At 42.8% G+C, this 25,272-nt stretch overlaps 1 protein-coding gene across 1 annotated transcript; it reads left to right on the forward strand.

Annotated features, from left to right (window-relative positions):
• The first annotated feature begins 242 nt into the window (after nucleotides 1-242).
• On the forward strand, nucleotides 243-24,949 carry LOC124279226 (lysosomal alpha-glucosidase-like). Its single transcript, XM_046715038.1, has 20 exons — nucleotides 243-430; nucleotides 3,666-3,918; nucleotides 4,329-4,474; nucleotides 4,855-5,023; nucleotides 5,484-5,580; nucleotides 6,101-6,345; nucleotides 7,660-7,791; nucleotides 8,302-8,415; nucleotides 9,469-9,582; nucleotides 11,098-11,182; nucleotides 12,532-12,649; nucleotides 13,844-13,977; nucleotides 15,470-15,621; nucleotides 15,942-16,084; nucleotides 17,417-17,501; nucleotides 18,085-18,266; nucleotides 18,809-18,897; nucleotides 21,674-21,711; nucleotides 22,441-22,587; nucleotides 24,800-24,949. The coding sequence occupies exons 1-20, from the start codon at nucleotides 285-287 to the stop codon at nucleotides 24,857-24,859; spliced, it is 2,649 nt and encodes an 882-aa protein (XP_046570994.1). The 5' UTR covers nucleotides 243-284; the 3' UTR covers nucleotides 24,860-24,949.
• Nucleotides 24,950-25,272: the final 323 nt, after the last annotated feature.

The raw sequence follows: 25,272 nt of genomic DNA on the forward strand, positions 1-25,272 counted from the left end.
CATTGGGAGTTGAGTCGTCTGGTTGAACAAATTGTTTCCTGAATGAGTGCGATTTTATCGGAGGGTAAAGCTTTCCGTTATATAGTTAAAGCTCAAGGTTACAGTCACAATATTCAGTTGCTATGCAATCTATGCAGGTCTGGACTATGAGAAATAGCGGGTGTTCTGATTTAAATAGAAAACACACCTACAGGAATTCATGATGACTCAGTCTGAGGTCAAAGATCGCACATGTTTCGTGCTTTTTACTTCACAGCGGCTTGCATTCAGAGCAAGTCGTCGCCATGTTGCGGACAGGGAGACCCAGCTTGTGTACATTAGCGATTGTGCTTCTGGTACTACACGTCTGCGGGCAGGGGTTTGGTTTTGATACTAACAGCCCCGGGCGTGATGCTAGAGCATCTCAGTGTCAGCTCACAAGCGAACACAGGTAAGTCTCGTCAGTGGACAGAAGTACGTCATACAGGTGAGCAAGAAGAGAATTATTCAGTGTTTTGGCCATGTGACCCAAAGTATAGAGCATCTCGGTGTCAGCTCACAAGCGAACACAGGTAAGTCTTGTCAATGGACAGAAGTACGTCATACAGGTGAGCAAGAAGAGGATATAATTTTTTCAGTATTTTGGCCATGTGACCCAAAGTACAATTGTAATTGAAGTTGTTTTTTAACAGGTCGCGTGACAGTACGACGTTTTTAATCAACACAAAGAAAACCTGTTTCATGTTAATAGCAACAATTCTCATTACGTCAATATTTTTAGCATTTAGAAGATTAACCATATTTACATTAGCAGGAAGATATTTTAGGCGTATGGATAAATATTTTCACAAACATATAACACATGAGATTCGTCTTCTATGACTCCAAGGTTTCACCATGTACACATTACATTTGAAACTTTATCTTCTTTAGATTGACGGTAACTGTTTATTTTGAAGGTATGCAAAGAAAGTACAATGATATCTGTCAAAGGTGAACAGAGGTAAGTATTAATAATAAACACCGTTTACGTCTTACAGGTGAGTACATGAATAAAAGATAAACAAGGTAAACAATGGTATGTGACATGACCCCGAGGAACACTTAAGAGGAACACAGGTATTGCAAGCAGGTGACTACAGGTGTGTGTAACAGGTAAACACAGGTATGTCAGGCAGGTGACTACATGTGTGTATAACAGGTGAACATAGGTTTGTCTAACAGGTGAACACAGCTATGTCGAGCAGGTGACTACAGGTGTGTCCAACAGGTAAACACAGGTACGTTTAAACAGGTGAACACAGATTTTGTCATGCAGTCAGAGACAGCTACCTTTTTGTGTGCACGTGTTTCATTAGCAAGCAGAATTGCAAGAATCGGTCACGTGCTCTGTGCTTACCCTCGGCTATACGAGGGATCCAGGGTTTATAAGCGTGTGGCATCTCCATTCTATTGTGATACGTTTGTCTTCCTCTATATCTAACCCATGAAGAGGCTAACGGGATCAAATGGTCAGGCTCGCTGACTTAGTTGACAAATGTCATCGTATCCCAATGATGTAGATCGATGCTCATGATGTTGATCATTGGATTGTCTGGTCCAGACTGTTATTTACAGACCGCCGCCATATAGCTGGATTATTGCTGAGTGCAGCGTTAAAGAACAAAAATAAACAAAACAAAAACAGCAAAAACCTCAAACTTCTATATCTGGTAATCAAGACATCCGCAAAATACCATCTCATCATTTTCTACTTATGAAAATAATAAGGCGCAAAAGTATTTTTGATCTTAGGTAAACTTAACCTTTCAAGTAGCAGCGGAGGCTATTGTCAGCCGTTCCCAGTAAGTTCATGGTTCAAACCTTTCAAGTGAGTGAGTGAGTTGGGTTTTACGCCTCTTTTAGCAAAATACCAGCAACTCCTGAAATAGGCTTCACACATTGTACCCATGCGGGAAATTGAACTCGGGTCCTCGGCGTGACGAAGCTTTAAGCACTTGGCTACTGCAAACCTTTCCCAGACATATAGCATATGGCCTTGACACACTAACCACCATAGCATTGCATTGACCTGAATTCTTAATCAGAGGCAGGAGACATAGAGATAGTGACTTCATGCTATGCTGATCGAGGGATTGAATCAACACTTAAATCCCTAAGGGCAGAAACTCTACAGTACGAAATCGGACACACTAAGTATTGATATTCTAATGAAGCTCCATAAACCGTTAAGAAATTAGACATCCAAACATTACGTGACGCGCAAATGCCCGAAAAATATTCCTTTTGTTTTTATCAAGCCGAATCTAGTTTGTGTAAATACCGTTGTCTGTCTTCCAAGATAATAGTCTCTTGTGAAATTTCTCTAATATTGCGTAAAACCCAATTCACTCATTCCAAGATAATACATTAAAAAAATACGAATCCAACTAAAGATTATAATAATTTGGCAAGTCAAGATTTTCTTAGCTTAAAGAAACCGGACTGCATTTAGAGTCTGGTTTATATACTATGCCAAAAAAGAAACGCATAGGCCAGACATATGTTGCTAAAATGTTGTATTTTCAAACATGGATAACTCGTCCACAAATAGACTTTAGTACATGAATTTTTATATCACTTTAGAAGAAGGTAATGTCTATACAACCAAGTGGATAATGTTACATAACGGAGACGTTGAGCGCGATGGTGACGACATAGCACGGTCCTGTACAGTTTGACCGGATATCCTCCGAAGTCCAGGCACCCTGGCTGCTGTGCTCTCACCTGTGGCAGTACGATCACGCAAATGTAGTACCCGGATGTACCGATCTTGGGCTGCAGTGGTGACTCGAGGTCTCCCTGTTCAGGGACCGTCATTTGTTATACCTGTTTGGTTGTAACGAGCTGCAAGCCTTGATATCGTGCTCAGACTAACATTCAGACGCCTGGCAACAGAAGATTGGTAATCTCCAGCCGTGCATTCTTTCAATGGCGATGTTTCGTGTCGCAGCGTCAAGACATGGCGTAGTGATTTGACCTTGAAACTCCTTCAAAACGAATGCCAGTTTACGAAAGTAATCTGGATTATTATAGCCAGACAGTGCATGGTCTTTGCTGCACAATTTCAACTGGAAGGTAATTTCTGTTGCGTTGTGTTTATGCCTTTTTAATCCTTGTAAGAAATCTCATCAAAATCAACATTTTCAGGTATCGTCGATTTTTTACTTGTGCAATTGTGTAAAATCATGTTATCAACACTTTTGTTACATATTTTGACAATTGTTTTAACACAATAGGTAATTAATAGATTTTTAATATACAAAATCGCCTATGCGTTTCTTTTTTCTGATAGTATATGTTGTAGACATATTTTAGTAAGAAAACTATATACATTTCTGAGACGAAACTATACATGCAGCTCCAAAATGATCTATAGATAGAGCTTGCTTTTCATTGCATCATTAGTTGCAAGGACTTTCATTCAGTGGGGTAGCCTTGTGGTTAAAGCGTTCGCTCGTCACGCCAAAGGCCCGGGTTCGATTCCCCACATGGGTACAATGTGTGAAAACCATTTCTGGTGTCCCCCGCCATGATATTGCTGGAGTATTGCTGAAAGCGGCGTAAAACCATACTCACCCTATCCAATACGAGCTCAAGTCAGTTATATGGAATCTCGATAATTGAATTTGTTTCTTTCATTTAAGGAGTGACTGTTACCCCGAGTCAGGCGTCACTAAAGCTGCCTGTCTGTCACGTGGGTGCTGCTGGCAGAGGACAAACGTGAAGGGCGCCCCCTCGTGTTTCTACTCGCCAGGGGACGACTACTCTGTACAGAAAGTACAGAATAAGGGTAACTCCGTGGTTCTGACCAGGAAGCAACGTACACACTGGCCCAATGACGTCATGGACCTGCAAGGTGACGTAGTCGAGGAGACGAGCAGTAGACTCCGGTTTAAAGTAGGTTTACAAATACGATGTAAATTTCCCTATTATTAAGATAACATAATTCTATGTTTTCTCGGTCGTCTATGTCAAAATAATCTACACACAGAGTTGCGTCCCTTTGCTATGTCATGATCATAACTCACTCACTCACTCAATCACTCGTGGTAGTAGTTCTTTTTTCTGTTGGTTTCGAAAAGAAAAGTGAAACATTGTTCAAAACGATGAAATTGAACCCAAACTATCTACGTGGGAATTGGTCATCATCGGATCACGAAAGCGTTCGACTTTGTTCATAATATCAATCAGTGGTTTGTATGGTCCTGACTATTATGTTCATTTACCGCCATCATCTTGAAAGTCTCTGAAGACGGCTTTAAGCATCATACAAATTAAACCTCAAATGACACCATCACTCCCCTCAGGTGTACGACCCCAACAATAAGCGCTATGAGGTTCCTCTGCCGCTCAACCAGGGATCTGGTTCCCCCCAAAACACTGATTACACATTCAACATCGACCACAACTCCTTCGGCCTCACCGTTACCAGGAAGTCAACGAGGAGTGTTCTGTAAGTTACTGTTATATAAGTGTTATATAGTTATGTTTTAGTTCAATGTTCCGTTGAATGTTTGACGCCTCTTTGGCCGTCCTCTGATCGTATTCCAATGTTCTGTTGAATGTGTAACGCCTCGCCTCGGCGTGACAAGGGAACGCTTTAACCCTTTGTCCACCCCACCGCTCTAGATTTGACGTGAGTACAGTACCTGTCATGTTCAATGTTCTATTGAAGAGTACCTCTGATCTTCAATGTCCTGTTGCACGATTGACGTAAGTCTCGCAGTTCTCTGGAATGTCTGACCCCAGTATCATACGACTGATCTCCCCCAACCCTCCTTGAATATATGACGCAAGTATCGTACAACCACTGATCTCCATCCCTTGTTGCAGGTTTGACGCCAGCCTCGCCCCTCTGGTTTTCTCCGACCAGATGATACAGATCTCAGTAGGGGTGCCTACAACCAATCTGTACGGTATCGGAGAAAACAGGAAGCCGTTCAGGATCCAAGTCGAGAAGAGTCCTGGCTACTCCCTCTGGGCTCATGATGTCTTCCCCGATGTGAGGAGCGTCCGTCGGGGATGTCGTGGGCAGGGTGGTGGTGTGGGGGTTGTTGTTGTTAGGGTGGAGACTTAACACTGCCTCGGAGACATACCAACATGCACGCGTTCCAGGTCGGAATTCATGTTCTATTCACAGTGAGGTTCCACGTCTAACGTCGGTACCCCACACATTATACCGACTCCGGTCAGGTTAATGCCCTGAAATACCACTGCCCTCTCCGAGTCCCGACATGTACTAGTATATAACGTCTTTTCTTATAACGTTTGGGGTCGGTGGGTTAGCCTAGTGGTTAAAGCGTTTGCTCGTCACGCCGAAGACCCGGGTTCGAATCCCCACATGGGTACAATGTGTGAAGCCCATTTCTGGTGTCCCCCGCCGTGATGTTGCTGGAATATTGCTAAAAGCGGCGTAAAACCAAACTCAGTCAGTCAGTATTTCAGCATCCATTTTCCTTCAGATCGACACCAATATGTACGGCAGCCACCCTTTTGTGCTCGGAATAGAACCGAATGGAGACGCATTTGGAATATTTCTCCTGAACAGCAACACCCTACGTAAGTGAGTGAGTGAGTGGAATTGAAACTAGGGTGATGTTCAAATGTATTAACGTGGTACCTGACTGAAACCTGTCTACCTAATTTTGATATCCGGCTGAAATCTGGGTACTTCGGCCTATAATTGCCGGAAATCGGGATAATTTAATTTGATATTTGGATACCACAATCCTTTACCTGTGTGATGTCTGGGTATTTCAATTTAATACCTTGACACTTGATATCAGCTTGGTTATCTGGATACTCGATACCTGGATACCTTTCTTTGATACCTGGCTGATATCAGGATGCCATAAATTAAAATGGCATCTAAGTACTGTACACTGTTACCAGTTTGGTATCAGGCTACTATTATGTGATGCATGGTTGGAGTCATGGTGCTTTATCTGTTATGTGGATGATACCTGGCTACTAAATTGTGATACCTGGGTACTAAATTGTGATACCTGGCTACTAAATTGTGATACCTGGCTGAAATCTGGTTATTACAAGTGTTATTATTCCAGTCATATACATGCAGGTGTAGACGTTCTTCCAACCAAACCTGTGACAATTCGTTACCGAGCCCTTGGTGGAATACTGGACTTCTACGTTTTCACTGGTCCCACGCCTGATGACGTCATCGATCAATACTGGGCTTTGATTGGACAGCCACCACTTCCGCCCTACTGGTCGCTAGGTTACCATCTGAGTAGGTGGGAATATGGCGGATCAAGTGGGATGAACGCAACCATTCAGAGGATGAGGAACAAGCAGATGCCATTTGTAGGTCGAGGTCACATGATATCTTTTTACGGACGTAGAGCATATGTTGTCAATTTAAAGTCTCCATTTGCAAGGCGTGTGATTGACGGTCCAGTTTCTCGTATAATGTTGTTGTTTTTAAATTCAAAACATTCACAACAGTGTAATTGCGCGAGAAGCACTGTTCATATTTTCACAGCTATTTTCCCGTTTCCACCAAACGGACTTTGTTTTTGAGGATAGTTTAGACTGGTTATACTTTGGCCCTGACGTTCCATATTTTGTTCTTAGTGTGATGGAGAGCATACAATCGAAATTGTCACAACCTGTTCCCAAGAGTTAACAATCCGATCAAAATTGTCACAAACTGTTCCCACGAGTTCACAATCCGATCGAAATTGTCACAACCTGTTCCCAAGAGGTCACAGTCCGATCAAAATTGTCACAAACTGTTCCCAAGAGGTCACAATCCGATCGAAATTGTCACAACCTGTTCCCAAGAGGTCACAGTCCGATCAAAATTGTCACAAACTGTTCCCAAGAGTTCACAATCCGATCGAAATTGTCACAACCTGTTCCCAAGAGGTCACAATCCGATCAAAATTGTCACAAACTGTTCCAAAGAGTTCACAATCCGAACGAAATTGTCACAACCTGTTCCCAAGAGGTCACAATCTGATCGAAATTGTCACAAACTGTTCCCAAGAGGTCACAATCCGATCAAAATTGTCACAACCTGTTCCCAAGAGTTCACAATCCAATCGAAATTGTCACAAACTGTTCCCAAGAGTTCACAATCCGATCGAAATTGTCACAACCTGTTCCCAAGAGGTCACAATCCGATCGAAATTGTCACAACCTGTTCCCAAGAGGTCACAGTCCGATCAAAATTGTCACAAACTGTTCCCAAGAGTTCACAATCCAATCGAAATTTTCACAACCTGTTCCCAAGAGGTCACAGTCCGATCAAAATTGTCACAAACTGTTCCCAAGAGTTCACAATCCGATCGAAATTGTCACAACCTGTTCCAAAGAGGTCACAGTCCGATCAAAATTGTCACAACCTGTTCCCAAGAGTTCACAATCTGATCGAAATTGTCACAACCTGTTCCCAAGAGGTCACAATCTGATCGAAATTGTCACAACCTGTTCCCAAGAGGTCACAATCCGATCAAAATTGTCACAACCTGTTCCCAAGAGTTCACAATCTGATCGAAATTGTCACAACCTGTTCCCAAGAGTTCTTCGAATAAACATCAAATGAAACACAAATAGTAAAAATAATAAAGCATCCAACTTGTCGGAGTCTAACATTGACTCTGCTTTTATTGCAAGGACACAATCTGGAACGACATCGACTACATGGTCAACGAGATGGACTGGACTTACGACCACAAGCTGTACGGTCAGCTGCCGGACATCGTCAAGGACCTGCATAGCCACGGGGAGAAATACGTCATGATATTGGTAGGTGTAGCATTCTGCGTTATCTGATAAACTACAAAATATAACGCCATATCTAACAGGTGACTGAAAAAATCAGCTTCCATAATAGTAGAACTGGGAAAACCCCATTTGACCGAGGCAGCTCTTATAGTGGGACAGGTGGGTACACCCAGGTTGACCGAGGCAGCTTTTATAGTGGGCGAGGTGGGTACACCCAGGTTGACCGAGGTAGCTCTTATAGTGGGACAGGTGGGTACACCCAGGTTGACCGAGGCAACTCTTATAGAGGGACAGGTGGGTACACCCAGGTTGACCGAGGCAACTCTTATAGAGGGACAGGTGGGTACACGCAGGTTGACCGAGGCAACTCTTATAGAGGGACAGGTGGGTACACCCAGGTTGACCGAGGCAACTCTTATATTAGCAGTGCGTGGACCCAAGGTCCATGGAAAATATTTTGTCACTATTATTTATACAATGTCAGGAATTCAATCTCTGGGTTCACATTGACCAGCTGACCGTATATTTCAGGATCCTGGCATCAGCAATACCCAGCCCAGAGGTAAATATGCCCCGTATGATGATGGCATGGCAGATGATATCTTCGTGAAGACTGGCGACGGATCTGCTCCTATAGTGGGAGAGGTGAGTGAGTGAGTGAGTCAGTGAGTGAGTGATTTAAGTCAGTGAGTGTGTTATTTAAGTAGGTCAGTTCTTCCCACCGGATGTTACGACATACATTTACGACCAAACATCGGGTTTCAATCAAATTGAATTTTAAGCCTACGTATTGAGAAGTCGAGATGACTTTGCCCCATCCTACCCAGTAGCAATGTTGACAGTCAGCAGATTATTTGTAAGAGAACAAATGTTGTCTCTTTTAAATGTCAGAGCACATTCCGGGTGAAGCCCTAGCAACCAGGTCGTAATAGGGACTAAACAGATAGACTGACTGACTGAGTTTGGTTTTACGCCGCTTTTAGCAATATTCCAGCAACATCACGGCGGGGAACACCAGAAATGGGCTTTACACATTGTACCCATGTGGGTATTCGAACCCGGGTCTTTGACGTGACGAGCCAACGCTTTAACCACTAAGCTACCCCACCGCCCCTAAACGGATAGAGTAGCGCTAAGGTTGCTTTGTACAACGGCACCCATGTCGTTATAGGGACTAAATCAAAGAAGTAGTCAGGCCCGGTGACTTGTTGTCAGCATGTCATCGTGCCCCGACGCAGGGGTCGCTGTGCATGATATCAGTCACTGGTTTGTCAGGTAAATGCTGAATTATTCACAAACCAGGAAGAGGAACAAATATTCCTGGCTGCAGCGTTAAACAACAGACAGACACAAAGACACACAGACAGACTAGCAACGACAGCAGTTACACCCATGTCTCCGCTCCTGCTTCACTAAAATACGCATGTACATATTGGAGGGCGGTGGGGGTAGTCTAGTGGTTAAAGCGTTCGCTCGTCACGCTTAAGACCCGAGTTCGATTCCCAACATGGGTACAATGCGTGAAGCCCATTTCTGGTGTCCCCCGCCGTGATATTGCTGGAATATTGCTAAAAGCGGCGTAAAACTAAACTCACCCACTCACTCACTCCAAATTAGTTTTTCTTCGGCATTTATCAAAAGTTTAGTTTTAGCGGATCCTTACACGAAATAACATTGCACTGTTTTAACCTGTGACAGGTGTGGCCGGGGAAGACGGTGTTCCCAGACTTCAGTCACCCCAAGGCTGAAGCCTGGTGGCAGAAACACGCTCAGATCATGCACGCTGAGCTTCCATTTGACGGCCTCTGGACAGTAAGTACCACACATGGTCAGCCGTCGGTGGTCACACTGGGTGTAAGCAGCTAAAATATCTTGAAAAGGAAACCCTACAAAGCGTTGATACATGTATTTCCCCGGTTGTTACATCAGCCGCAGTATCTATATACAATAGACTACCGTTTCGGCAACTAAACTATTGAAACGCTACAGAGGCCCAGATAAGCTGCGTATCCGGGTAAAATACACATAGAAAATTTCCAATTACGCATTGAAAAACAATTGTTGCGTACCAATTACGCATTTAAAATGTTAGATACGCAAAAAGTTTAAAGCAAATGCGTACGGAATATATTTATAAAAATCGCTTGCGTAATGAAAATGACATCGATTGCTATCAAGTTGTACTGTTAGTATAGGACTAGTGTTGTACTGTCAGTACAGGATGAGTGATTTTTTATGAAATCATTTCCCTTATACATGTATTTAAGTTGGTTTTGATTAGGTATGACATAAGGCAGAACATACCTGCTTAGTAAACTTACTCAAAGACATAATACTTAGGTGAGTAAAATGACTGAAATACGCACATATTTAATAGCAGTGGGTAACGGAAAATGAAATACCCACTCAACATTCATAATACCCACTCAAAAAAAATACAGTGGGTACAGTACCCACATGAGCTAAATCTTAGCTGGAGCTCTGCGGCGCTACGAATGCCGTACCTCCTATACTGTAACATAGACTTGCGACATTCGTGGCGCTACGTTAGCTTTGTGAAACAGGGCCCTGTTTCCTACGTATTCTCGATTTATCCTTTTGCAGTTGTGTCGAATCTCGGATAACTCGAAGTATCGTCGTAGGTTTCTCCATCTTTGACACAGCGGTATTTATTTGTATTCGAGTCCATATATTTTTTACATCTAATTTACATGTATCTATATTTCCCTTTCCTATTGTTATCATGTGAGCCTTGTCCTGATTATTATCAGTCTAAGTAAACTTAGGCTCAGTATTATTCGTTACACTGCTATACTGAGTCTAACAAAACCTTGCAGATGGTCGCGACAGGTAACCTTTGAGCGACCAATGACCGTCCAATCAAACGCGAGACGGCCTAACGGATTTAACCAGTCAGACAACAGCTACTATTTAGGGATCGGTGGGACTTACAAAATGTATTTTCTCTTCCCCGGTCGCCAACACTGATCTCACAACAAATGAAAACCCGCATGAAACATAGATATATGACCTGCAGAATATACGCTTTTGGGTTTATGTTGACATGGTTATCATTAGCTAATATTTCCGCAAGCTGACATCCTTGAATACTGATAAAACGCTATTATCAGCGACTGTTTACCCACTGTTGTGGCGTGCTCCATGTGCATCACTCGGAAGCGATCGTACGGAAAATAGCATTCGAAATCGTTCGGGTACAAAACTTTTTCGAGGTAAATAGCCATATAGCTGGAATATTGCTGAGTGCGGCGTAAAACTAAACTCACTCACTAACCCAAATGTTAACACAGTATTACACGACAACAGGACATGAACGAGCCCGCCAACTTCAAGGACGGTTCCGTGACAGGGTGCGTCAACAACTCACTGGAGAATCCGCCTTACACACCACGTGAGCCTAATTTCTGGACATATTGCCTGTATTCTTATTCAAGGGAGGTTCCTGGAACAGCACATACCCACATATACCCATCAAAAGTTTAGACTCACTTAAAGCACTCACTATATGTTATGTATACATATGGTTACAACGAAGATGAATTTCCCCTTACTTGGTGAACCAACTGAAAACCTTATGCAGATGAATTGCACGAGGACCATGCTTCAAATATCGTGCTTGTGAACAGCTGCGGTTGGTGTAAAGTTTTGTTAAGAATTCACCAATTTTCACTGAGTTTCATCTTTTATTGAACTCATGACAATAATCTTTTCCACGTTACGAATTTGTTTTACAATACATCAGTTCACGTGTAAACAGTACCTTTAAACAGTATGGAATATTTATCAAAATCTAGTTTAGAACAGTTGACTGAAGTTAGTGGCTACATTTAAACTAGTGAGTCTAAACTTTTAATGGGTAGTATATAAATACTCCGTGTTCGTCCAGGAGCGGTGGGATAGCCTAATGATTAAAGCGTCGCTCGTCACGCTGAAGACTCGGGTTCGATTCCCAAAATGGCTATAATGTGTGAAGCCTAATTCAGGTGTCCCTCGCCGTGATATTACTAGAATATTGCTAACAGCGGCGTAAAACCATACTTACTCACTCATACACTGCGGTGTCATCGCTGAGTTTCATGGGTTCATTCATGTCGCTCTAACAGCTGTTTTGTCCTTTGCATCAAGCAGGTCTGTTTCTGCGCATGGGTTGAGTTGAGTTGGGCTTTACGTCACATCGGCACTTTTCCCGCCATATAGTGACGAGAACAAGTCTGCATCAATAATCATTTCAAGTACAAATGAGTTTTATTTAAGAAACATATATATTCATTACATTGTCATTTAAAAACAGCGCCGTGGTATTGCTGGAATATTGCTAAAAGCGGTGTAAAACCATACTCACTCACTCACTCTGCCACTCAATCATTTAAAAACGGAAAATGTCATAGAACCAAATTCAAAAGCACTCAATTTGTCATTCACATTACACAGTTACAATTGCGCACGGTCGGGTGTGGGTATTCTTGTGCACCGACGTTTTACAATTATGGGTGAGTGTAAATTTCAGAAAATATAGTTGAGATTACCCCCCCCAGCGTATACATTGTGTATGTTTGATTGCTGATGGGGTTCACAACGTTGCTTGTTGCTCTTCTCCGCTGCTAGGTAAGAATAAATATAAAGTGGCACACATATACCATTCCACACATCCGATTGCCAGTGTAACCTATCATGTGTTTCTGTTCTGTTTTCGTTTTGCCATGATACGAGGTATATACTGTCATCTATATCTTTGCTCAGCCCTGAATGGAGACAGCGTCATACAGAAGACGCTGTGCATGTCTGCCAAGCTTCATGGAGGCCTCCACTACAACATGCATAACATGTATGGCTACTTTATGGGCAAAGCCACATACAGGTAGGTGCAACAGTCACGTACAGGTAGGTACAACAGTCACAAACAGGTAGGTACAACAGTCACATACAGGTAGGTACAACAGTCACGTACAGGTAGGTACAACAGTCACGTACAGGTAGATACTGACAACAGCCACATACAGGTAGGTACAACAGTCAAGTACAGGTAGGTACTGACAACAGTCACATACACGTAAGTACTGACAACAGCCACAAAAAGGGAGGTACTGACAACAGTCACGTACAGGTAGGAAATGACAACAGTCACATACAGGTAGGTACAACAGTCACGTACAGGTAGATACTGACAACAGCCACATACAGGTAGGTACAACAGTCAAGTACAGGTAGGTACTGACAACAGTCACATACACGTAAGTACTGACAACAGTCACATACAGGTAGGTACTGACAACAGTCACATACAGGTAGGTACTGACAACAGTCACATGCAGGTAGATACTGACAGCAGTCACATACACGTAAGTACTGACAACAGTCACATACAGGTAGGTACTGACAACAGTCACATACAGGTAGGTACTGACAACAGTCACATACAGGTAGGTACTGACAACAGCCACATACAGGGAGGTACTGACAACAGTCGCATACAGGTAGGTACTGACAACAGTCACATACACGTAAGTACTGACAACAGCCACAAAAAGGGAGGTACTGACAACAGTCACGTACAGGTAGGAAATGACAACAGTCACATACAGGTAGGTACAACAGTCACGTACAGGTAGATACTGACAACAGCCACATACAGGTAGGTACAACAGTCAAGTACAGGTAGGTACTGACAACAGTCACATACACGTAAGTACTGACAACAGTCACATACAGGTAGGTACTGACAACAGTCACATACAGGTAGGTACTGACAACAGTCACATGCAGGTAGATACTGACAGCAGTCACATACACGTAAGTACTGACAACAGTCACATACAGGTAGGTACTGACAACAGTCACATACAGGTAGGTACTGACAACAGTCACATACAGGTAGGTACTGACAACAGCCACATACAGGGAGGTACTGACAACAGTCGCATACAGGTAGGTACTGACAACAGACACATACAGGTAGGTACACACAACAAATTCTTGTATTGGGCAATTTCGCATTCTCCGTAACTCATTAGGTCAGTCTCAGATGTACAGTTATTGATGACTTCTTTTTCAGCGTTCTAAAAAATATCATCGGAAAGAGGCCATTTGTTCTGTCTCGCTCGACTTTCGCCGGAAGTGGAAATTACGTGGCACACTGGGAAGGAGACAACTTTGGTGACTGGTCCAACTTGTACTACTCTATACCAGGTAACGCACCTCTGTTTTTATACACGTTTTGAGATTACATATTTCCCAATCATCTTAGACCCCGTGCCCGATGCTTCTTCCTGTGATCGTGGGGCGGTGGGGTAGCCTAGTACATAAAGCATTCGCTCGTCACGCTGAAGATCTGTTAAACCCATTTCTGGCGTCCTCCGTCGTGATATTGCTGGAATATTGATAAATGCGGCGTAAAACCAAACTTACTCACTCACTCTAAATCTTTCTCACCCGGCTTGCGACTCAACCCTTGCGGCCCAACACAAGCAAGCATGTTGCTATACTAGGATATGCCAACTAACCAACAATTATATAGCCATTAAAGGGGCCTTTGACCAAACCAATCTCACTTCACAAAACTCTCATATTTAAAAAAAAATATTCTTCTGCAACGAAACCGCCCGGTCAGGCTCATTGACTTGGATGACACGTCATTGTATCCAATTCGCGTTGGGTTGGCATCCGCTTTGATCGGTATTATTAACTCCAATGATCGTGGGTTCGAATCTCAGATTGAAACGATTATATTTCTCCTTTGTCAGCACCATGCCGAGCTTCTGGGTTTCACCAAAGTGGTGAACGTCTGTGTCTATCCTGACTGCATGTTTAGTCAAGCTGTAATCAACACCACTGTCTTTCTTTGTAAACTGTGGGCCACGGGTAGCACGGTCGTTTTAGGCGCCCAATTCGCTGTACAGAGTTGCCTCCCTTTGGTGTGCCAGGAACATCGTGGGTTCTAAAGCTTGTTCGCCCCGATTATGAAGATGAGGATTCATAATCTTAATTTCACTTTATTCGATTGACTCTTTTGTTTAAATTGAACTTCATCGGTACGTTTTTACTGCAAACAGTCAATACTCGCCTCTTCCCGTGACTTACAAGAAGACTCGTACCTGTATAGTATGTCATCATTGTCACGAGTCGTGGCAAACCAATGGAATTGCGCGTGGTCAAATGTGAAATGAGTCAAACATTTTCTTTGCGATTATCGATTTTCATTATTATTTCCGTGATTATAAAATTATCTTGGTACTGATATTTGTTAACGACATAACAAACTTACTTAAAGTGACTTTCGTGTTGTATGATAAATCAGTTGGCGTTTGCTAGGAGTTGCCATGTTTGGAACAAAGAAAGTTATCTTTGTTTCAGTGGCATTTTAGAAGTTGGGACGTACAATATTTATCAAACTTTATGGATAACAACTTCTTTATTGCTTGACAACGGTACAAGAATCTGCATCGAAACATCGCACTCACGAAATAAAAAAGTTGCTATCCAAACAGTTTGTTCAATATCAGAGTTATCTTTCCTTGGAAAGAGTCCTTGACCATTTTCGTCTCCGTGCCCACTCACCATCCGGCCTGCCGGAATGACACGAGTAGTTACGAAAGAAGCCAGACGTTGCAACCCAAACTGGAAGCGGTTATAAACGTGAGATAATAGATCACTATGACCATTTCTATTTTTTATTTGCCAGAGGTTCTGAGCTTCAACATGTTCGGCATCCCCTTCACCGGCGTGGACATCTGTGGGTTTAGGGGGGACACGGACGAGGAGCTGTGTACAAGATGGCTTCAGCTTGGTGCATTCTACCCTTTCATGAGGTCACACAACCAGAACGTGGCACCGGTATTGTCCGACAGCTTCGGATTCGCTCGACATTTTTCGTCAGCTCCGTGATTGCTCCGTCATCATGGAAAAGTGATATTCAATAGTTTGATACATTCGGCTCCCTTATTTCTTCGACCACAAAAATACCCCCGTCGCCATAGAGAAGCGTTTGCATATTTTTATTGCATTCGGGTCTTCTCGGTTTCTTCCGTAAACTGCATAAAATCTTTGACTGCAATGTGGAATTGCATGTTTTTACCGTTAAGCAAATACGAACCGACCCCCGTGTGTTTTCGCAGTAAAATAGCATAAAATAAACACGCCGCCCTTTCTTCCAGGACAAAGACCCCGCAGCAGTGCGGTTTAGTTCCGCTGCGCATGACCGGAACCGCGAGGCCTTGCGACTCCGTTACCGTCTTCTACCCTTCCTGTACTCGCTGATGTCCCGGAAGAAGGCGGTGGCTAGACCTATCATCTTCCAGTATGTTTGTTTGTTAGTTTATTTGTTTGGTTGTTGTTTAACGCCACACTCACTTATATTCCAATTATATGGCGACGGTCTGTAAATATACGAGTCTGGACCATGCAATCCAGTGATCAACAGCATGAGCGTCGATCTACGCTGTTGGTATGCGATGATTCAATCGAACCTGACCCGATCCCGTTAGTCGGACTTTACGACACTCATGGGTTGCTGAAGACCAACTCTAGCCCGGATCATCGCGGGTTACACTGAAATTGACCCGTGAAGGTTTGGGTTAGAATATTGATCTTCAGTAACCCATGCTTGTCGTAGGAGGCGACTAACGAGATCCGTTATTGCTGGTGATCACTGGATTGTATGGACTCGATTATGTTCAGAACGCCGCCATATAGCTGGAATATTGCTGCGTGCGGCGTAAAACTAAACTCACTCACTCACTCATTACACTGAAATTGAGGAATCAATAGTCACATGACTTCAACCTGGACTGAGGCACCAGTTTCAGCACCTTACACGCAGTTTAAATTTAGGGTAGGGGTAGAGTGGTGGGATGGGTGACATCTGGGCTCCTGAGACATTTTAGGGTTCAGGTCCATTTTCGATTTAGCGCTAAGTCACTTTGTTCGAGAATCCCGCCCTACCTGTGGAGATCAAGGTTAGGAATGGTCTAACCCATGCTTGCCGTAAGAAGCGACTAACTTGATCGGGTTATCAGGCTCGCTGACTTGCTAGACACATGTCATCGTATCCAATTGCGTAGATCGATGCTCGTGCTGTTGATCACTGGATTGTCTGGTCCAGACTTGATTATTTACAAACCGCTGCCATATAGCTTGAATATTGCTGTGTGCGGCGTTAAAGAACCAACCAACCAACTTCCTAACACCAAGCACTAAATGTGTATCTAAGCTGGGCCTCCTTTCACAAAGCACTAAGGTCATCGTAAGTCACTAAGGTAACCTTAGTGTAATGTTAAAGAATGGGGGTTAAGGTTAACCTTTGTAAAGGTTGCTTCGTGAAAAGGAGCCCCTGGGCAGTACGCCATCTCTCATATGGCAATATATACAGTGGCGCATATTCACAACGCACAAAGGGAGCTGGGAACTCGTTTAATGGGTACGCGGTAGGAGTACCCTCTAACATCTCACAGGTATCTGGATTTGTATACTCCTCAGTGAGTTGAGAAAGACATCGAGTGGATATTGATCTTGATCGGAAGGTTAGTATTTTGTGCATGCATCAACCAACAGAAATACATCGCATTATAAATATTCATTCTTTAATTGGACATGGAACTGGATTTAGCGTGGTTAATGTTAATGTTTCCAGGTACCCGACTGATTCCACCGCCTACAGCATAGATAAGCAGTTTCTGTGGGGCGACTCATTGCTGATTACTCCCGTGCTAGAGAGGGTGAGTATGTTGTGAGAGGCCGTCGCGACTGATACTCGTATTTGTTTAATGATTTACATAGTGCAAAATTGACCAGGAACAACTTTCAGCTAAACAGTTTGGGCGCCTAGTGGTTAAAGTGTTCGCTCGTCCCGCCGAAGACCAGGGTTCTATTCCCCACATGAGTACAATGTGTGACGCCCATTTCTGGTATCCCGGGCAGTGATATTGCTGGAACATTGCTAAAAGCGGCTCAAAATAAGATTGACTCAATCAAGTGCTATATTTCTTATGAATTATTCAAGATACACATGTAATAAACTGATATTTATATTTTTCTTGAAAGAAAAACTCTTTCCCTACAACCTCTTTCAATGAAGCTATTTTTGATTTTCAAATATATTATCGAAATTATCAGGGGCTGTGGGAGTAGCCTAGTGGTAGAGCATTCGCTCGTCACGCCGAAGACCCGGTTTCGATTCACCACATGGTTACAATGCGTAAAGCCCATTTCTCGTTTCACCCACCGCGATATCCCTGGAATATTGCTAAAAGCGGCGTAAAACCATACTGTTATGTAAAACATCGTATATTATATACACAGGGGAACACAACAGTGAACGCCTATTTCCCTAAAGACACGTGGTACGATTTCTTCACTGGGACGGAGGTGTCCACGACAGGGCAGTGGTCAGTCATCAGTGCGCCGCTGGACAAGATTAATGTCCACATAAGGGGAGGCAGCATTGTCCCGACACAGGTGCCCGATGTGAACACGGAGAAGAGGTAGGCATACAGTGATACACAGGTGCCCGATGTGAACAGAGAAGAGGTAGGCTGTCACTGATTTTGTACAAATGAGACATTGATAAATATACTTCCAAACTGTTGGGCAAAGGAAATTCGTGACCCAAACCCGTGAAGATATTACTGGACTCAAAACAGTCGCGGAAACAGGGGCGGTGGGGTAGCCTAGTGGTTAAAGCGTTGGCTCGTCACGCTAAAGACCCGGGTTCGAATCCCCACATGGGTACAATGTGTGAAGCCCATTTCTGGTGTCCCCTGCCGTGATGTTGCTGGAATATTGCTAAAAGCGGCGTAAAACCAAACTCAGTCAGTCAGTCGCGGAAACAATGAAAGCGTAATTTCCAAAACACATCAATGACCCCCTTGTCAAACATACCATCATGGAATGACCTTTTCTTCTGTTGTATGTTTAAACGCCATGAAATATGGGTGTACAATTGGTTTGCTCGCAGTTTAGTGCCTAAGTATGCTTGTCTGGACCTGTGGGTGTTATCAGTTTATTTGTTGTTTCAACCTGCAAGCCGACAGAACGACTTTGGTCTGGTGGTGGCGGCGTCGGCCAGGAAGATTGCCCAAGGCTTCCTGTACTGGGACGACGGCGATACCATAGGTTTGTTTGTTTATTTATTTAATTGTTGTTTAAAGCCACGCTGAGCATTATTCCACAAATAACAAGGGTCTGACAATAATCTGAGCCAGACAATCCAATGAGTGATATTATGAGCGTTGATCAAAGCAACTTGGATACATAATATATATATAATAATTCATTTATATAGCACCTATTATCCATCTGACTAGTTGCTCAATATGATTATTATTACCCCGGATAACCCAAGCTGACTGTGAGGCGCAAGAAGGTTAATAGTCACATGACTTATCCCACCGGGTACCCATTTTCTGCTGGGTGAACAGAGGCAATGTTGAACAAACCCACTTGTATCACATGTGCTTCGCTCTGGGGCAGGACTGAAGTAGAAACTCTCAAGATATGCCTAAGTAAGTCCGCGAGGCCGGTAACCCGGTGCCAATTGTTGTCTCCTACGATTTGCCTGGGCTCCTGGAGACCATTTCTAACCCGCAACTTCACGGGTATCTTAAGTGAGGTGTACAGCTCTTTGGTAAGTGAGTTTTGGTTTACGACCGCTTTGCACAGTGTACCGTTAACACGACTGCGTGTCAGTGTGAAAGGAGACAGCAAATCAACACACGGTCTCATGTTCCTGACCATAAACCAGTTTTTCCTTGATCGACAAAGGGACGCACGAGGGTCGATCAAAATGTACGTAGCCTTACTATAATCCCGATGTCCGATGTTTGAAAAACTTCCATTTATTTTGAAGTAATCATCAGCAAAGCCATATCCAACATTTCACGTATGTGGGTTACGTGTAGGGCTGTGCAATATTACCGGTAGACCGGTATATACTGGTACAGTATCTCGCGATAGGATTATCGCGATGTGGTTCAGATTCTGCAATATATTGGGTCATCCAGAAGTAGCTCCTTTTGAAGTACCAACTATACATTTATTTCTCTTCGTTTCATGTAACATTTTACAAGCAGAAATATATTTATAAGTGGCCCCCAAAGTGCCAAATATTCTTCCACATGATTTAAGTCTTGTGGATTTGAATGGTTTCATATGTGACGTTTTGGAGGAATTAAGTGGCCTCAAGTGGACCAATCTTTTAAGAAAGCAGGATGTATGGATGTCAATATCTTGTTGTGAATAACACGACGTTTCGGAGTGTATGCTTGCTCCTTCATCGAGTCATGAGGGGCGGTGGGGTAGCCTAGTGGTTAAAGCGTCCGCTCGTCACGCTGAAGACCCGGGTTCGAATCCCCATATGGGTACAATGTATGAAGCCCATTTCTGGTGTCCCCCGCCGTGATATTGCTGGAATATTGCTAAAAGCGGCGTAAAACCAAACTCACTCACTCACTCATCGAGTCACGAAGGAGCAAGCATACAATCCGAAACTTCGTGCTATTCACAATAAAGAAGGTGACATCAATAAATCTTCATTTTCTTATGGATTCCACTTCTAAATGCCCTTAAAAGATTTGACCATTCTTTTATTTGGACTTATTAGTAGAACCTCTGGCTCTGAGTGACCATTTTGTTTGTTTTATGATAGGACATATGTTATCAATTTATCATAAAGGCCAAAGTCTTATAAATTTTGTAGGACTGTATTATGACATTCTAGTCAAGAATCTTACTAATATATTGGATGTCACATGAGATTTTAAGTCTCAAGTAGTTCACCTAAATCATGTTTTGGTTTTCATTTTGCAATAGCTCATGTTAACACATGTTTTTATGGAGTTGAATCTGAATGAATCACTGACATACAGTAACAATAATTACATACTGCTTTGAAGTGCATTCTGTTAAAGAAAACAACGCTGATAATGGAAATCATGTTATGCTATTAAATTGATCATTATGTTCGCAAAACTTTGTTGCAATACGGTACTTCAAGTAAACATTCTACGTTAAGGCTCAAAATCATTTCATTTAGTCATCAGTTGTTTTTAAGGACACGCGCATTTTATTTTTTCAAGAACATTGTGTGCAGATATTCAAGCTGGCACTGTTTTCAATATATTGTGAGCTGACACTTGTGTGACCATTCAGTATTTAGTTTGAACCCTTGGTATCATGTATGAATAAGTGGAAACATTAGAATGAGATATGCCCTTATGAATACGTCATCTGAAATGGGGATAGGTAGTGTCTCCAAAACAAGCTCTTTCAGTAAACATGAAGGGTCGAGTCATTTTAACAAGCGATTGTAATTTCAAATTGCTTTTATGCACTTTAACAACTAAGTGTGATTCTAGCGAACTTCTTTCTGCCTCAAACACCCAAAATCTTCTTGCCCTGAAGTTTGTGGTGCATTTATTGCAGATTTTGCGTTTTTTGAGGGTACCAAGGTAAAAGGTCAAACAAAATGGGGATCGTGAGACTGGAACATAGCAAAACCAATTTGCTTGAGATTGACAGATAATATACTCATGCCAATAATGGTTGTCACCCCTCCCCACCCTAACCCCCCACACACCACACCCCACCCCTCTCCAATTAAAAAAATTGAAGGCGGTGACAACCATTATTGGCATGAGTATATATAGAACAATAAAACATAAAAATAACTGCATTTGTATCATTTTCTTGGGGTGGCTACATATGTTTTGATCACCCCTCGTAAGCTAGTTATGCGATGTTCTGAAAATGATTTAACCACGTCGAGAGCTAGCTATAGGGTATACAACAACCTTGTGCCTATCTGTGGGCCACCACAGCAATTCCATCTTCTGTTCTCTACCCGAATAATGGAACATACGTAAGATACGTAACGCTGTATCTTTACTTCCAGATGCACCGTTTAACAATATCCAGTTCAATCTCGACGGGGTAAGTACATGTACTACATCACTGCGAGCGGTTTTGTGTAAAGGTCGTCATCGAGAGTTAGACAAAGACAACCCAATGGAAAACCCAATGAAATCAACGTTTAATCCTATATCTGCAAACAGCAACGATGTTGTAACGACCAGTTAAGATTTGTGTGAAGGCAAGTGATGCTAAATATACTATTTCCCGGTGGGATGAAGCAGCTGACCGAAGGATGGCTCAATACCTACCTCTAATCTAGGAGTAAAACAAATCAACGGAGGTATTGATGTTAACACACAGTTAGCTGATGTTGAAACGTTTCGCGAAACCCAAGAGCCTTGTTATGACATGGGCAGTGCTACCTGTTTGTGAGAGAGAGTGAGTGAGTGACAGTGTTATGTGGAAAATAATCGAATCCTTGGGTAAACCAGGGCGACCGTTGGGAACCAATGCCATCAACCAATTCAATACTGGGACTGGCAGATTCGCATCAGTTCTTTGGTACGCTGAGAAAAAACCCATTGGTTCAAAAACTCTAGGCTGGGGGTAGCCTGGTGGTTAAAGCGTTCGCTCGTCACGCTGAAGACCCGGGTTCGATTCCCCACATGGGTACAATGTGTGAAGTCAATTTCTGGTGTTCCCCGCCGTGATATTGCTGGAATATTGCTAAAAGCGGCGTAAAACCATACTCACTCACTCCTGTTGTCCATGTATCTACTCTAATACCAGCACACGTCGCTGTTGCAGGAACGACTAACGTCAACTGTCAAGTCTAACAACTACGCCACGACCATGACGTTAGGGAGCGTCGACGTGTACGGTGTTGCAACAGCGCCGACAACAGTCAGAGTCAATGGTATCGGCGTCGCCCACACCTACGACAGCGGCAACAAAGTGAGCTAAACCCGAGTATCCCTGACACAAACTGGCACTCCCCTATATAACTACAATTAATGACTTTAATGCACACACCCTATTTTATAATCCTGGATCCGCTTCTGGTGAGTTTGGAATGACCAAAATAAATTTAAAAGGAACCAGAAATATTTGTTTGAGTGGCATTCTAGAAGTTGCTGGTATAGAGATGACACAACTTTATGGATGATCAACTTCTTTATTTTAACAATAGCGATGTTTCAGTATAGATTCTTATACCGTTTTCAAGCATATGGGGGAATGATGGGGTACACCAGTTTATATACAAGAGAATGCGAGAACAGTCTCCATGTAGACGACGAATGATTTGTGTGAATGGCATTCTAGAAGTTGCTGGTATAGAGATGCGATATTGTTGATCATCATCATGTCCATAAAGCTGGGGGCGGTGGGGTAGCCTAGTGGTTAAAGCGTTGGCTCGTCACGCCGAAGACCCGGGTTCAAATCCCCACATGGGTACAATGTGTGAAGCCCATTTGTGGTGTCCCCCGCTGTTATGTTGCTGGAATATTGCTAAAAGCGGCGTAAACCCAAACTCAGTCAGCCATAAAGCTGTGTCATCTCTGAACCAGAAATATACTAGATTCAGTTATCAAGTGTAGTTGTTCACAAGTTTTCACTTCCTGACAAAATATTCACCTATTTTTGGATGGCTAAAATAGAACAGGAAGATATCGTTTGGTGTCGATGACGCCCGACGCCCGACGTACATATGCATGATACAGGTGTTATGGAGTTTTCGCCACATTTAGTTTTTAAGTGTATGCGTTCTGGCAGTTTGTTATCATAAGTTTGGGAGTTTATTTAGGAATATTATGGCAATATCACGACGAAGGACACCGGAAATGGGCTTCAAACATTGTACCCAGGTGTGGAATCGAATCCGGGCCTTCAGTGTGACTTTAACCACTTGGCCACCTCACCGTCATTGTTATCAAATTTACGTTATTTCATTATAAGTTGTATGCTTCTCTCGAGGGCAGTACGGTCTGATGTACGCCTTTTTGTAGCAGTGTCACCCGAGCTGGTAGGTAGGGGATAACACTGCTACAACAAGGTGTACATCAGACCGCATTACCCGAGGGAGAAGCATGCAACGTTTCTATCTTACCGCCATGTTAAATGTACAAAATATAATTGTATTTTATTTTGAAGATCGATAACCTCGCTACCGACTATATGATATGTAAACAAAATGGCGTCTGCCTCTCGACCTTTTTTTCACATCAGTGAAACATATTCTGACAAGCTTAACACTGCTATAAAATGATTAAGTATGTTTAAGTTGAGTGTGCAGACGGTTCAATGTATAAAATAGTTTAAATAAAGCAGTGAAAGTCGGTAAAATGAATGTGTACATAGTGAACTCTAAAACAGCTAATCGAACGGTTTTCGAACTCTGTGCTCTGCATGCGTCATATTATGACGTCATACGATTGTTAACGATACAGCTTCTCGGAGGAGAGTTTGCCGGTAACCGTGGCAGCGGGTAATATTTTTTACAGTTGTCTCCCTCCTGGGAGTGGTGACGCGGACACTTGTAAATGCGTCATTGACCAATGAAATTAAAGTATTTTACATGAAGGTAAGATAAATACCTATATATATATAATCGTATACAGGATGTATTCGCCGCCATAGCTTCGTTTCGGGTCTGACGTCACCAGTGACTTGACGTCACCAAAGTGAGTGACGTCAAAGCTGCTATATCTAAATAGCCCAGCATATCTCTCACTAAAGCACTTACAATTATTTGTATATGTGGTTTAAAGCGTGATCTCGCAATGTCAATTACCCGAGTTCGATTCCCCCTGGGAGTACATTGCACGAGGCCCATTTCTGTATGGTGTCCCCTGGAAGAACATATTAGAATATTGATAAAAGGTTCGTAAAACTACATTCAGCCACTCGCACTGAAGCATGTGATGTTATTGAACGGCTACCTTACATGAACGTGTATCCAGAATGAGGCTAAAAAATATGGTAGTGTGGGGTTCCTGAAGAAATGCTCGAAAAATATATCGGCCAGGAAATATGCTCTCTCATTTGTAAGCTTTGAGCAGTAATAACAGCTTTGCCAAATGAAAGACTTCTAAGGGAGATAATCGCAGGTGAATACCTTCCGGTACTAGGAGGACCAGTAATAATTAATGGCTTTTTTACTTTTCAGTCTCTTCATGTAACACGATTGAAGGTGGATCTTCGTAAACCCTTGGTGATGACTTGGTAGCCATGGTCGCCATCTTGAATATCACAGGTTGTAATTAATAAATTGCTGCCATGTTTTGATAAGTGAATCAAAGGGGATTTAAAATTCAAAGTGTGTTGTGTTTAAACCTGATCTTGGTTGGTTGGTTGGTTGGTTGTTTAACGCCGCACACAGCAATATTCCAGCTATATGGTGGCAGACTGTAAAAAATCGTGTCTGGACCAGACACTCCAGTAATCAACATCATGAACATCAATCTTCGCAATTGGGAACCGATGACATGTGTCAACCAAGTCAGCGAGCCTGACCACCCGATCCCGTTAGTCGCCTCTTACGACGAGCATGGGTTACTGAAGACCATTTCTAACCCTGATCTTCACGGGTCGATCTTCCTCTTGGAATAACAAAGAAAACCGTAAGTAAATGAATCGAGC

This window comes from Haliotis rubra, unplaced genomic scaffold (genome assembly GCF_003918875.1).
Source record: "Haliotis rubra isolate DU_JTF1 unplaced genomic scaffold, ASM391887v1 Scf248, whole genome shotgun sequence".
Classification (NCBI taxonomy): domain Eukaryota; kingdom Metazoa; phylum Mollusca; class Gastropoda; order Lepetellida; family Haliotidae; genus Haliotis; species Haliotis rubra.